General features: G+C 49.2%; 1 protein-coding gene across 1 annotated transcript in view; it reads right to left on the bottom strand.

Annotated features, from left to right (window-relative positions):
- nelfa (negative elongation factor complex member A) overlaps positions 1 to 16,410 on the bottom strand; it is a gene marked incomplete at its 5' end in the record, with an annotated part of 52,393 nt that overhangs the window by 9,501 nt on the left and 26,482 nt on the right. Inside the window, 2 exons of the mRNA XM_084312420.1 lie at positions 256 to 590; positions 2,717 to 2,828. Of these exons, the coding sequence (XP_084168546.1) occupies positions 256 to 590; positions 2,717 to 2,828 (447 nt within the window). The remainder of the gene's footprint in view (positions 1 to 255; positions 591 to 2,716; positions 2,829 to 16,410) is intronic.

Genomic DNA, 16,410 nt, shown 5'->3' on the forward strand with positions numbered 1-16,410 from the left:
GCATATAAGGTACAGTGTTAAACACACAAGAAACAAAATCAAATAGTATTTCTTGTTTTGTCCACCAACACGGAGCATGTTGTAAACAAGTGTTTGAGTAGCTTTTACGCGTTACCCTCTGGGATGTACTAATGTCTGTACTTTTACCCAATAAAACCAATCAAAACGATCAAACAAACAGACGGCCATTGCAGCAGACAGACACAAAGCGCTATATAGCAGGAGAACACCGCCGTCTCTGTGAGAAAAGCTCACCGTGAGCGAGAGGTTCTTCTTGGCGGGCTGTGGCGGCGTGGGGGTCGGTGTCGGGGCGGGGGTCTGCGACGTGGCGGGGGGCTGCGCAGGCGTCTCCGGCTGGCTGGCGGTGGCGGCGGCGGGGGGGCCGTTGCTGGCCGGGGTGGAGGCCGGCGTGCTGGGGGAGGCGGGAGCCGCGGGGCTTGCCGTGGTGCTGGCGTTGTACATGGGCGTCCTCTGCTTGTACTGGCCCGGTAACACGGTGGCGGCGGCCGCTCCGCCCGCCGTGGTGGTGGCCGACTCCTCCGGCTGGCGGGCCACCTGCAGCGCATCCCGCCCTGTACCGCCGGCGTTCGCTGGAGGGAGGGAGGAAGTGACGGAACACTCAACACCAACTCATTTTTCTCCATAATAGTAGCATAGTATTAGCATATTATGTTAGCATATTATATCATTAGTAATGTCGTCAGATTAATAACATTATTAAAAAGGTATCTGGCTGCATGTGTGTTGAGCTATCAAATGAAAACCCAGAATATAAGATGACCTCTTCTTTTTTTCCAGGTGTAAATTGCGTACGGTATATAAGAATAAGAATACATTTTATTGTCCCAGAGTGTCGGTCTGCGATAACAGTGTAAGCTAAAAGAAAAAAAATATATATACAACCATTCATAGTTAGTAGAAAGGACATCAGACAAATATGATAATGCATAGAGACATACAACCATAATTGATAAGTAAGAAAACAAATTTCAAAAGCTTCATATTGCACCTTGCCCTTAGTGTTGCACCATGCACTAATTATATTGCAACAAGATTTTCAGGCCAATACTGTAGTTATTATATTTATTTATTTATTTATTTACCCTTAGCTGCCAGAGTTGTACCCTTCCTGCAGACTTGTGAGTGGCTTTGGATAAAAGCGTTCAGCTAAAATTACTAAACTGTGAATACATGAAAGAGGAAAATCTAGAGTTTTCTTATGATTATGACATTCTATTCCTTGCAAATACTGCTTTATTTTCTTCTCGGAGTTTAAAAAAATAAATGTATAATTTATTATAGATAGAGAGCAAGAATCTGTAAATTGTGTGATGCAAGGAAGGGGCAGGACTAGATAAGCACCGCTTCTTTCTGCCCCTTCTCGAACCAAATTCTATGTTTTGGTTTATTTTTATTTGTATGTGTGTGAATGCGTTTGTGTGTATGTGTGTATACGTATATGTGTTTGTATGTATGTGTGTATGTGTGTGTATGTAGATATATGTATGTATATTGTTTTTGCTTTTATCAATTTGGTGTGATAATTATGTGTGTTGGTATGGTATGGTTTATTTCTTAATCCCTGAGGGGAAACATGGGTTGCCACCAGAGCGAATACAAATATATAAACATGAAAGAAACAATTACATGATACAATACAAGATACACAACACAGTAAGAAGAGGAGAGCATCTCAACTCAGAGCTAACGGTGTTCGTGAAAACATTCCGCAGCAGGAACAAAGGACCTTCTCAATCGCTCAGGCATCAAGCATCGAGGCATCAACAACCTATCACTGAATGAGCTTAGCAGAGCATCAAAAATATTGAACAGTGAGTGGCCTTCAAAAGATAAAATAGTGTTCAGTTTAGTTCTAGTTCGCTTGGCAATAAGAATCTCAAAGGAATCAGGAGGGAGGCCGATCACTGAGCCAGCTTTTTTTTTTTTTTTTTTTTATTGGTCTTTTTCCCCCTCCATTTTCCTCCGATTTTCTCCCATCCCAATGTTAGTCGTATGCCAATTCCCAGTCCCTTCCTGGTCGCTGCGCTTTAACCCCACAGTCAGATCATTTTGGGAGAGTGGAGGCTACCACGTGCTTCCTCCGACACACGTCCAGCCAATCACCGCTTCTTTTCACCTGGCAGCGCGGATTCTCATTGAGAGGGCGTAGCGTGTGGGAGGACCACACTATCCCCCTCACGTCCAATCCGCGCTTAGCAGGCGCCCCGACCGAACTGTAGGAGTCGCTGTTTACAACGACCCGGACCCACCCCGCCAGCTTCTCCCACCCTCTGATACAGCCAATTGTATCAGTGCAGACGGCCAGCCAAGCTGGTGACAGCCCCGGAGCTGTGAGCTGGATTCGAACAGGCGAACCAAGCTCACAGCTCCGGGGCTGGTGACGAACGCAATCTCCGCTCGACCACCTAACCGCCCTACTGAGCCAGCTTTTTTAATGATTTTATTTATATGTTTTTTCCAGCTTACTGTCCAGGTGAACGCCAAGATATTTATAGGACTGGACTATTTCAACCTCCTGCCGCCTAATGATGACAGGAGAAACATTCACCTTCTTGCTACTGAAGTTGATGACCAACTCCTTGGTTTTTTCGATATTTAGTTCAAAAGAAATTATTCGAGATAAATAAAAAGTGTTGGTTCGAGATAAATAAAAATCAATCAATCAATCATTCAATGCATCTGGTGTTGGTCTCACCTGGCTGGGCCTCTGAGCTGGGAATGTAGGAGGAGGAGGGCACCATGCTGGGCGTGGCCGGCACGTAGCTGGTCGACGGGAGGGCACTCTCATTGTTCAACGCCCCCAGTTTCTGAAGAACAAAATGCACTGGTAAGCACGTTTATGAGCCAGTATGCAAGTGAGAGAGATAGTTGAGAAAAAGAAAACAAACTAGGGCTGGGCGATATGGCCTAAATATGATATCACGATATTTTCTGACCTTTCGGCGATACACGATACGCATCACAATGTTTTTCTTTTTTTCCCCAAACAATTCATTATGAGGCTTACCAAGACAGTATTTGAGTTTGCAAGCTAACATTAAAGACAAAATAAAATACCCATGCATTTAGCATTTTTATATTATATATTAGATTTAGATTGGATTATTAGATTATATATTGCATATATTTAGCAATGAGATATTATATGATTTAGATATGAAATATGATGAATTGAAAATGGGGGACCCTGATGTAAACAAGACGAAAGTCTTTCTCTGGTCTGCATCCTCCAGTCCACTGTTGACTGTCAAGTCAAGTCAAGAGTTTTAATTGTCACGGCATACAGGTATACAATGAAATGCGGGTGGTCTTGCCCGCAACGATGTGCAATACAGTGGTACATATAATAGAATCAAAAGAAGAAACAACATTGTGCAGTAACAGATAGCAGGTAACATGGAGTGACATCTCGGTATCTGTACATAGTTATTTACAGCGCATGTGTGACATGCTAGTTAGCTTTGGTAGTGCAATACACTGTTCCTGTTATTCTAATTTAAAGTGTCCTTTCCTTTGGCCATAAGTGTGCGTGTGTGCGACATGAGTGTGTGCCCGCTCATGTTAAAGTGTTAAGTGGCTGCTCGTGTGTGAGCGTGCACAGTGTGCGTGTCGTGTGTGTGTTCATGTGTGCTTGTGTGTGGACAGTTCAATGTTCTGAGCACTCAATGTACATTGTTCATGGCTCTGATGGCCTGGGGGAAGAAGCTGAGCCTAAGCCGCTCTGTCCTAGTAGCTGGGATTTGCAGGCGTCTGCCTGACCTCAGCAGCTGAAACAGGCTGTTATTGGGGTGGTGAGGGTCTTTCATTATCCTGCAGGCTCTGGATTTGCACCTCTTGTTGTATAGAACCTGCAGGGGGGGTAGTGCAATACCCGTGGTACGCTCGGCTGAGCGCACCACTTTCTGTAGGGCCTTCTTGTCCTGTGCCGTGCTGTTTCCATACCAGGCAGTGATGTTTCCGGTCAGGATGCTCTCTACAGCTCCTGAGTAGAAGGACTGGAGTATCTTCCCCGATACTCTGAACTTCCTTAACTGTCTCAGGTGGTAGAGACGCTGTTTCGCCTTCTTTACTACTGTGCCTATGTGTGTTGACCATGTCAGGTCCTCTGAGATGTGGACCCCCAGGTACTTGAAGCTGCTCACCCTGTCCACGGTAGCCCCGTTTATCATCAGTGGTGTGTGTGTCTCCTGCTGTCCTCTCCTATAATCCACGATCAGTTCCTTGGTTTTGCCAATGTTCAGGAGCAGGCTGTTGTCCTGGCACCAGCGTTCCAGTACCTCCACCTCCTCCCGGTAGGCCTTCTCGTCGTTGTCCGAGATCAGCCCCACCACCACCGTGTCATCTGCGAACTTCACTATGGAGTTGGAGCTGAACTTGGCCACACAGTCGTGTGTGTAGAGTGAGTACAGCAGGGGGCTCAGAACACAGCCCTGGGGGGACCCGATGCTCAGGGTGATGGTGTTGGAGGTCTGACCCCCCACCCTGACCGCCTGGGGTCTTTCGCTCAGAAAGTCCAGTACCCAGGCGCTCAGGGCGGAGCTCAGACCTAGCTCGATCAGCTTGTCCACCAGTCTGGTGGGGACTATGGTGTTGAACGCTGAGCTGTAGTCAATGAACAACAGTCTCACATAGCCCCCCTTCTGACGGTCAAGGTGCGAGAGGGTGCTGTGCAGTACCTGGGAGACCGCGTCGTCGGTGGACCTGTTTGTCCTGTATGCAAATTGCATAGGGTCCATATCACTGGGGAGGGAGGCACAAATGTGGTCCTTGACCAGCCTCTCGAAACATTTCATGACCACAGAGGTGAGTGCCACCGGTCTGTAGTCATTTGGACATGCTGGGGAGGGTTTCTTCGGCACAGGGATGATGGTAGACCTCTTGAAGCAGGCAGGGACCACTGACTCCGCCAGTGATTGATTAAATATGACGGTGAACACAGGGGCCAGCTGGTTGGCACAGGTCTTGAGTATACGTCCTGTTATGCCATCTGGGCCAGCAGCCTTCCTGGTGTTCACCTGCATAAATGCTCTTCTCACACTGTGTTCCGACAACGAGAGAGCGTCCCCCCCCCCTCGCGGTTGCCCCTCCACAACAGCCGGCGCGCCAGTGACGTCACTAGCCGGAGAGCCAGCAGCGCCACTGTCTACACCAACTGTTGTTGTATTGAGCTGTACTGTATTGTACCTGTTGTGAAGGGCCAGATTAAACCGAATATATATATTTATTTATATATATATATTTAATTGTATTTGTATATTCTCTAATATTCCCTGATATCCCTTGTATATTCCTTGTACAATATACATTGAATATCCATTCTAGCCTACTGAACATCCCATAATAGTCTCCATTCTACTATTGGTCGAGACCTTGGTGCCAGGCTGCCATACCCCTCAGACCCAGTTCAAACGTACCGCTCAACATGTACGAACAAGTCCTAGTTCCGCGTAGGAATCTGGCTACCGCACCACTAATGGGACTATTTGTTCATAGTGCGTATATATACTGCGCTACTAAAGTAGGACTTCCTTTTCAGTCCAGTTTCTTACCCTCCAATAGAGTCACAGACGTAAAGCCTCCCCGCGACGCCACGTGTGGGAGTAAGGCCAAGTTCGCCTACCATCGGTATTGAGACATCGTGTATATTAATATTTGAATAGTCAGATTTGGCACTATATCGTCGAGTTGGACGTAGTCTATTAAGCTAATAATAGTCTGTTAATATATAGTGCTTCGTGCGGTGAGAATACTACCGTAGTCAGTACCCCATCGTTTCGGGCAGAGAACTGGCTGCTTATCCAGGGTGGTTGACCCCACGTGAAGCTGCACCCGAGGAGCCCCAGAGCCGACGAGCGAGTGGACCTGTATACCGGATTATTCTACCGACGACAGCCCGCCTTCCCAGGCACGGATTATGCTTTGTATACGTTGATTATTCCATGGATAAAGACCCCCGACACTGCCGTGTGTTGGAACCCCCCCCCCTGGAGAGGACGCAAGGTGAGGAGACGCTCTGCAAGACGAGGTCGCTTCACGTCTCTCCTCCATGGACCGGAGGACGCCGGCCCACAAAGAGTCCACCTGCTTTCATCTGTGGTCCAAGGATCGCCGGCGCATTGAACGGCACTACAGTGGGTTCACCTGGGATACCCTTGGCCGGATGAGGCAGCCGGATTCTACCCCCCCCCCCTTCCTACTCCTGTCGGCTTACAAGCGACCGGATTAACCCCCCCTAGTGTATCCAGTCTATAATCCAAAGTATCATTGCTGTTATTCCTTAACTATTCCAGGTCGTATATGTACCACCTGCGCCTTCAGAGATTGGACATTCTGTATTGATATACCGACGAATACTCTTGCCATAAAAGTGCATACTAATTCCCATTCATAAATGTGATTGATTTGATTAAGTGCTTGCTCTACACACCATCGCTGTGTAGAAATAAAGACCTATTTCTAATTCGTACATTTGTGTTGGATCCGTTTCATCTACGTGACAGTGTTCATCATAATATATTTATGCCGTGTACTGGGTGGCCGAATATTAAGTACAAAGGTAGTGGTAGTAAGTATCATATCTAGTAATACAGTCAGGGAATTGTAACCCTCAGTTACAATTTGGTCCTTCGAGCCGGAGGGTAATTAGTGTAATATTAATAGTGTTATTAATATTGAAATGGCCTATGATGAACACTCCACGAAACGATCCTCCTAACCAACGCCCGCAGCGCGAACGACGGCTCCCTCAGTACTTAGAGGCTTACGCTGTCAGTCAACAACCTAGTCTTCTACTAACAGTAAACGCGGTAAAACTAGAAAGTAAAAGTATGTCTAACCCCAACGCCCAGACTACCCCGACCATAGAGGCCCCTACGGGTTCTAATGTAACTGACCAAGTTCACGGTGGGGACCAGTGGGAACCAGACATGACTTCACACCCCGCCAGTACTGAAGAAGTAGTCCCCGATGAGTCCCGGGAGGAATACAACGCTACCGAGAGAGAACTCGGCACGGAAGAAGACGGGGAGAGCACCGTGGAGATAGAGCTCCAAGGCTCCGCAAGGAGTACCCCGAGGGAAGGCTCCCCTATACAACCGCCTTCCCCCAGCGAGGCAGAGAGGACCCTACAGCAGGCCTTCCTCATCAGCCTGAACGCCGCTGCTGAACGCGACCGACTGCAGATCCAGCAGCGGAGCGAAGAAGAGCATATACGTCTAGAAATAAGACGCATTCAGAGGGAAGAGAATGTGGCCCGAGACCGAGCAGACAGCCAGCGAGCAGCTGCTGGTGCTCTACGGGACGCAGAGCGCGACAGACAGCAAGCGCAACTAATAGAACAGCTGATCAGACGGACAACACCCTCTCCCTCCGCCAGAGGCTCCAGGAACTCGTCTAGACACACCTCCAGGGCGGCATCCCCTAGCCGAGTAAACAACCCTGAACTTGACCAACAGACGAGGTCTATACCCCCCACAGACCACCTCCCCCCACCGGTCCAAGCGAGACCTAGCAACCGGGAAGGAGCAGCATATCCTGTGGAGAGGCTAAACCAGAGACTACAAGCACTGGATGACCTAACTGAAGACGAAGAGGAAGAGGAGGAGAACCACGCCCGACGACAGCACAGTACTCTACCGGACCAGGAGGTCCGGTACAGCCCAGGCTATACTCCCGCGGAGCTGCGCTACAGACCCCCGACTCTATACACGGGTGAGCACGACGCACGACCCGCACCGAGGAACAGCACCTGGACAAGCGGGCCATGGTACACTGCCGGTACCAGCCCATACCAAGGAGCGGGAGGAGACTCGCCTAGGAGGCCTCTCCCCCAACGCTCGCCGATGTATCCACAGTCAGCGTCATACATTGGCACGCCTATGGTACCCGACTTCACCCAAGAGAACCGGGCCCAGTATACAGAACTCCGCATGTGTCTGGAGACCATGTTGGTGGATGTATTGGATGAACGCCATAAATACGCCATCCTACTGAAGCACTTAAAGGTACCCCGCGCACATAATATAGCGCTCGCCTACGCGACTTCCACCACCCCATACACAGCAGCGCTGGTAGCATTGGACCAGAGGTATGGGCGCATATGGGATTACGTGATCCAGGAGATCCGACACATCGACCGCTTACCCCCAGCAATAGACAATCGAGCACTGGACGACCTGTCCATCAGAGTGCAGTCCCTGGTAGGGATGTTGGGAGCGCAGAGAGAGAAGGGGAGGCATGAACTTTACGCCAACTCAAATGTGGAAAGGATCTTGGAGAAGCTGCCGCCCGCTCGACAGGAGCGTTTTAGGCGACAGAGGGACCACCGAGACCCGAATGGCCCCGAACCGAACCTCCTCGATCTAGCAGACTTCCTGGCGAGAGAAGTCAGCAGCCTACGGCTAGATACATTCGGACGGAGCACCCCTGGCTCCAGAGAAGGAACCAGACGACTAAATGATGGAAGAAGATCGGTGACTGTGATGCACCAATCGGAGTCAGTACCGAGCAGCAGGAGCCACAGTACCCCCTCCAGAACGGAGAAGTGGAAGATAGTGTGCCCCTACTGTGAGAAAGAACACTGGCTAGCGCAATGTGACTCCTTCCCCAAGCTGAACGCGGAGGAAGCAAGTCAATGGATAAAGTCCAACAAGCGCTGTTTTCGCTGTGCGCGCTCACACATGGCAGCCGAATGCCGCTTAAAGAAAAGGTGCACCAAGTGCGATGGAGCCCATCTGGACATACTTCACGACAGTAACAGACGGCGCCCTTCACCCGCACCATCCAGCAGCAAAGCGAGCGTCATGTACATCGATCCCGCCAGCAGCAGTGGAGCCCGAGTACTCCTAAAAGTAGTGAGTGTGACACTAAGCTACCAGAATAAAGTCCTGGACACTTACGCCGTCCTCGATGACGGGTCAGAGAAGACCCTTCTGCTCGCCTCCGCTGCGGCCCAGCTAGGGCTGCGGGGAAGCGAAACCCAAATGACAATTCGGACAATAAGACGAGATTTGAAGACGATAAAGGGCGAGAATGTCTCATTCTCTATCGCAGCAAGCGGCCAGCCTGAGCGACGGTACCAGATTACAGACGCTTTCACCAGCCAAGAAATAGGACTGTCGCGGTACACATACCCCGTCGCCAAGCTGATGGAGAAATATGCACATCTGCGCAAGTTACCGATCCCGCTCATAGACAATGCCATGCCGACCCTGTTGATAGGCTCCGACCATGCAGACCTCATTGTCCCGATAGACCGGGTTCATACCGGACCCCGAGGCTGTCCTGCAGCAGTCGAGACCCGTTTGGGATGGACTCTCCAAGGCCCGCTCGCCAAATCTCTCAACCGAAGTACAGCCACTAGATGTCTCCACTCCCGAGTCACAGAGGGAGAAACCGCACTCCTGCAACACGTAGAGCGGCTATGGACCTTGGAACAAATGCCCTTTAAGAACGGAAAGAAAGACATTCGCTCTAAAGATGACATTTACGCCATTCACCTCCTCGAGACAGGGACCAAGAGAGTCCCGGTCAACGGCGTGTTGAGATACGCCACGCCACTCCTGCGGCGAGAAGGAATGCCTACTTTCCACGCCAAGACAGACGCCACAGAACGGTACCTGCTGAACACGGAGCGGCGCTTAGCCAAGAACCCCGCCCAAGAGAGTGTATACCGCGCTGAGATTGAGAAGCTCATCACAGCGGGACACGTCACAAAGATGGACATTAAAGAGGCTGACCAGACCACTGAATCGTGGTACGTGCCTCACCACAAGGTCCATCACAACGGTAAAGACCGCATAGTATTTAACTGCAGCTACCAGATCGGATCCCAAAATCTGAATAAAGAGTTACTGCCCGGTCCCACACTCGGCCCCTCCCTACTCGGCGTTCTACTCCGCTTCCGCCAGGAAAAGGTGGCCATCAGCGGGGACATTAAAGGAATGTTCCTGCAGGTGAGATTAGTAGAGGAGGACAAGCCCCTGTTGCGGTTCCTATGGAGAGAGAAGCCAGGAGATGAGCACCCAGCCATCTACCAATGGGAAGTCCTCCCCTTCGGAACGACGTGCAGCCCCTGCTGTGCTACATTTGCACTACAGAAACATGTAGCAGAGGACCCAGCAGCGGACGAAGAGGTCCGACACAGCGTAAAGAACAGCTTCTACGTAGACAACTGTCTACAAAGCCTTTCAACCCAGGAAGAAGCCGAGGCTCTCCTGATTAAACTCCGCGCCTCATTGATCAAAGGCGGCTTTGATCTCAGGCAGTGGGCCAGCAGCGATCCGCAAGTACTGCGCAGCCTCTCCTCCGAGGACAAGGCAGCCAGCAGCGAGACCTGGATGGCTACAATCCCGGGAGAAGCCCAGGAGATGACCCTGGGATTGGTGTGGCGATTCAAAACAGATTCGCTTCACTACAGACACAAGCCCCTGACTACGGAGCAGGGAAGGCCGGCGGCGGCGCCGACCACCAGACGGAGTGTGTACACAACACTCGCCCGACAATATGACCCGCTAGGATGTATTCTACCGTACACCACCAGGGCAAAAATGATTGTACGAGCATTGTGGGACAAGGACCAGGGCTGGGACGACCCCATTCCCGCACATCTTGCATCCACCTGGAGAGAGTGGGAGATGGAGCTCCACTCACTCCCAGGCGTTAATATGCGCCGAAGCTACTTCCCACCCACGGTGAGGCCAGAGACATGTAAAATGGACTTACACGTCTTCAGTGACGCCTCAGAGGTCGCATACGGATCAGTAGCCTACTTGCGGGCCCAAGAAAAGGGGGGAGAGATCTACACAGCATTTGTCCTCGCCCGCTCGAGAATAGCCCCACGCAAGCAACAATCTATCCCACGTCTAGAGCTCTGCGCAGCCCTAGCCGGAGCGCACCTAGCCACGCTCATCCAACGTGAGCTCACCATACCGGTGTCTAGAACAATCCTGTGGTCAGATTCCACGACAGTACTCGCCTGGATCAAATCGGACTCATGCAAGTACAAAGTCTTCGTGGGAGTCAGAGTCACCGAGATTCAAGACTTAACCGAAGAGTTAACCGGAGAAACAGAGTGGCGCTACGTTGATACAAAACAGAACCCAGCTGACGTCATCACCCGGGGGATGCCCCTGGATGACCTCACCCGTCGCAATGTCTACAGTGACGGCCCAGCATTCCTAAAGCTCCCGGAAGGAGAGTGGCCCACGCCTATCCCGAGGGAAGCCAGTCAGGAGGAGGCTGAGAATAAGAAGCCTGTGTTCTGTGGATTGAGCACCGTTATCTCCACCGACCCTAACATAGACGATTGCACGTCCATAGAGAGTGCACAACAAAGAACATTCCTGCGGTACCACCCGGAGTGCAAGTCCCCCGCTGATATGTCAGCAGCTAACTACGAGGAAGCAGAATTGCTTCTACTGCAGCGAGCCCAGAGAGACTCGTTCCCCGATGAATTGGCCTGTCTACAGGGAGGAAAGCCCGTCCCATCCGACAGCAGATTAATTCATCTGGCCCCCGAGAGCGACGCTCATACCCTCATCAGAGTGGGTGGTCGCCTACGCAGAGCCCCCAATCTACCGGATGACATTAAATACCCGATCGTATTGAACAGCCGACACGAGGTCACAGAGCTGATTATAAAGAAATACGATGAGGATGTACATCACGCAGGAGCAGAAAGAGTCTTCGCGGAAATCAGACGTCGTTACTGGATCCTACAAGGAAGAGAGGCGGTACGACGCTTCCAGCGAACATGTCTAGACTGCCGCAAGTGGCGCGCGCAGCCCAGCATACCAAGGATAGCTGACCTTCCTCCATGTCGCCTCCGAATCGGTAACAAGCCATTCCACTCAACGGGTATGGACTGCTTTGGCCCGCTGCACATAAAGAAAGGAAGAGGAACCGAGAAGCGGTGGGGTATTGTATTCAAATGCATGACCACCAGAGCGATACACATCGAGCTTCTCCCGACCATGAGCACAGACTCATTCCTTATGGCCTTCCGTAGATTCACATCACGGAAGGGAAGACCGTCTACCCTATTGTCCGATCATGGGACAAACTTCAAAGGCGGCGAAAGAGAGCTGAGAGAGAGCTTCCAAGCTATGGGCCCAGAACTTAAGACCCACCTCGCTCCAGCACAGGTTGATTTCCAATTCAACCCCCCAAACGCACCCCACTTCGGTGGCACTTGGGAACGAGAAGTGCGCTCCATAAAGACAGCCCTGTACGCAGTACTTGGGGCCCAGACTGTGGCGGAAGAAGTCCTAATGACAGTCCTCACGGAGATTGAGGGAGTACTTAACTCGAAGCCCCTCGGATATGTCTCCAGTGATGTGGCGGATATCGACCCAGTTACCCCCAACACACTCCTGATGGGGCGGCTAGATCCTGCATTACCCCAGACAATGTACCGGCCTGAAGAAGCGAACGGCCGACGAATGTGGAGGTACAGCCAAGTATTAGCCGACAAGTTTTGGAGCAGTTTCCTACTGCACTACCTACCGTCTCTACAGACCCGCCAGAAGTGGGTAAAGGAGAGAGACAATTTGACAGAAGGAACAGTCGTCATGATTATTGATCAATCACTGCCCAGAGCTATGTGGCCGGCCGGCCGCGTAAGCAAAGTGATCACCGGTGCCGACGGCAAGGTCCGAGCAGCTGAAGTGCTCGTCCAGGGTCGCACTTACACCCGTCCCGTGGCGAGGCTCATAGAACTGCCCCGACTCCCAGACACAATCGATGATGACCATGACCCTATAACCCTATGACTTTGTGAAGTTGACTGACCCCTACAGCAAACCCTTATGTGTAAATAGACAACGCGATTAATCTGTCTCTGTTTAACTGATTAGGTCTGGGACCAATCAGGGGGTGGCTGTTGTGAAGGGCCAGATTAAACCGAATATATATATTTATTTATATATATATATTTAATTGTATTTGTATATTCTCTAATATTCCCTGATATCCCTTGTATATTCCTTGTACAATATACATTGAATATCCATTCTAGCCTACTGAACATCCCATAATAGTCTCCATTCTACTATTGGTCGAGACCTTGGTGCCAGGCTGCCATACCCCTCAGACCCAGTTCAAACGTACCGCTCAACATGTACGAACAAGTCCTAGTTCCGCGTAGGAATCTGGCTACCGCACCACTAATGGGACTATTTGTTCATAGTGCGTATATATACTGCGCTACTAAAGTAGGACTTCCTTTTCAGTCCAGTTTCTTACCCTCCAATAGAGTCACAGACGTAAAGCCTCCCCGCGACGCCACGTGTGGGAGTAAGGCCAAGTTCGCCTACCATCGGTATTGAGACATCGTGTATATTAATATTTGAATAGTCAGATTTGGCACTATATCGTCGAGTTGGACGTAGTCTATTAAGCTAATAATAGTCTGTTAATATATAGTGCTTCGTGCGGTGAGAATACTACCGTAGTCAGTACCCCATCGTTTCGGGCAGAGAACTGGCTGCTTATCCAGGGTGGTTGACCCCACGTGAAGCTGCACCCGAGGAGCCCCAGAGCCGACGAGCGAGTGGACCTGTATACCGGATTATTCTACCGACGACAGCCCGCCTTCCCAGGCACGGATTATGCTTTGTATACGTTGATTATTCCATGGATAAAGACCCCCGACACTGCCGTGTGTTGGAACCCCCCCCCCTGGAGAGGACGCAAGGTGAGGAGACGCTCTGCAAGACGAGGTCGCTTCACGTCTCTCCTCCGTGGACCGGAGGACGCCGGCCCACAAAGAGTCCACCTGCTTTCATCTGTGGTCCAAGGATCGCCGGCGCATTGAACGGCACTACAGTGGGTTCACCTGGGATACCCTTGGCCGGATGAGGCAGCCGGATTCTACCCCCCCCCCCCTTCCTACTCCTGTCGGCTTACAAGCGACCGGATTAACCCCCCCTAGTGTATCCAGTCTATAATCCAAAGTATCATTGCTGTTATTCCTTAACTATTCCAGGTCGTATATGTACCACCTGCGCCTTCAGAGATTGGACATTCTCTATTGATATACCGACGAATACTCTTGCCATAAAAGTGCATACTAATTCCCATTCATAAATGTGATTGATTTGATTAAGTGCTTGCTCTACACACCATCGCTGTGTAGAAATAAAGACCTATTTCTAATTCGTACATTTGTGTTGGATCCGTTTCATCTACGTGACAGTGTTCATCATAATATATTTATGCCGTGTACTGGGTGGCTGAATATTAAGTACAAAGGTAGTGGTAGTAAGTATCATATCTAGTAATACAGTCAGGGAATTGTACCCCTCAGTTACAGTACCCATGCTGCAATCTGTTAATAACGTTCTCATTCATTCAGTCGGCAAACAGAATCATTTTGATTGACAGTCGCGTCTGCCAATTACGTCACATCGCTTGCACCCGCCCTGCTGTTCTTAGCACCAATCGGCAAGCGCGTATTCATTTTTTACTTCCGCCATTGGAGAGCTCAATGACAACAATAACAATGGCAGCGGTAGCTCGCCGCGGCCGACGTTTAGCTTTTAGCTCCGCAGAAGGACTAAACGACTGGAGGCATAATGATTTTACTGCAACGGATGTTATAATAAAAGCCTTTACATACATCTGTCTGATTGAAAACTTTATTAACAGACCGCAGAATGGGCACAACTGAGTCAGCACGGGCTGAGATATGAACGACTAACGCTTGCTATATCTAGGTCGACCTCGGTCGTTGCTATGTAAATACGCTGATGTTATTGAAAGTGTAACTATATAACGTTAATGACACAAAACGAATGCCTTTGTTATCATAAGTAGTAACTTTTGATGCAGTAGTGTGTGTGTGGGGCGGCGCTGTTCAAAAGTGTCAACGTGTGGACCAGATTGACGCGACACAAGCCTCTTGGTCAAAACATCACGATATCCACGATACGTTTAAAAAGTGTATCGTTAATGAACTGTACCCGATATTTATATAATATCGTCATATCGCCCAGCCCTAAAACAAACCTGTACTATTAGTAATTATTACAGCATTCATTTATTGCATCACTGTAATGTGTGTATCTTGCTACAGTGTGCGTGGTAAATATTTTGATACTGTACGATTCACTAGGTTGCAACAAAGTAGGGCTGTTGGAATGAAATTCACCATTCGAATACAAAAATAAAAATAAATACTGAAAATTGCCATTCAAATGTGTATTTTTAGTTGGCCAACATTAGTGAATTTCAACCTTCACGCCGGTAATTCCATAGTAATGGTTTCACATGAATGCGCGATGTTATGACGTGCAATGATTAGTAGACTAATTCTCATAAGACCACATTTGCCCGACTATTCTGGTTTTGATGAGTGAAGACCAATGCCGAGTTATTTTCAATACAAAGTTTCCGAACTGACTTTTGCATTAACCAAGTTGTATGCAGTCTTTCCCAGTGGAACAACAAACTTGTTACACTTAACATAACGCATAAGGTTAACAGAGTCAGGTCGAGCTATGCTATCGGGGTTCCTGCCGGTTTCAACAATTAAAATGTAAACCCTTTAAATATACATTTTTAAGACTTTGAATATCCATTTCACGGCCATACTGGCAAGAAAGTATGAAGGAAAATGACTATGAAAGAATTAATTCCATAAGAATTGTTGGGCTGATACTATCACCACACTGCTTACTTTGCAGCCCGAACATTTCCACCAAACACATTTAAATGAGATAGAGTTATCGCAACATACAAGTAACTTTCTAATACAATAGATTTTTTAATATTTGATAAAAAAATTAATTTTTATGACTTATCAAAATCATATTAAAAACCTTTTTAAAGACTTTTTAAGGCCAAAGATTCTGATTATTAAATGTAAACTTGACTTCATGTGGCTCGGATTTGGACATTTAATGAGGTGAATCAGGAATTTCACCTCATATCAATACAGTGTCGCCAAGTATCGATATTTATTAAAATATATATATATATTTTTTGGACTCGACAGTCCCATTTTACTGCAATACAAATTATTGGAGTGGGGTGAACAAACTTAAAGCAGCCACGAGGTTCACGATGTAGAGGAGCGTGTGCAGCCACGAGGTTCACGATGTAGAGGAGCGTGTGCAGCCACGAGGTTCACGATGTAGAGGAGCGTGTGCAGCCACGAGGTTCACGATGTAGAGGAGCGTGTGCAGCCACGAGGTTCACGATGTAGAGGAGCGTGTGCAGCCACGAGGTTCACGAGGAGCATGTGCAGCCACGAGGTTCACGATGTAGAGGGGCGTGTGCAGCCACGAGGTTCACGATGTAGAGGAGCGTGTGCAGCCACGAGGTTCACGATGTAGAGGAGCGTGTGCAGCCACGAGGTTCACGATGTAGAGGAGCGTGTGCAGCCACGAG

The sequence above is a fragment of the Notolepis coatsorum genome (genome assembly GCF_963971535.1).
Source record: "Notolepis coatsorum genome assembly, chromosome: 4".
NCBI lineage: Eukaryota > Metazoa > Chordata > Actinopteri > Aulopiformes > Paralepididae > Notolepis > Notolepis coatsorum.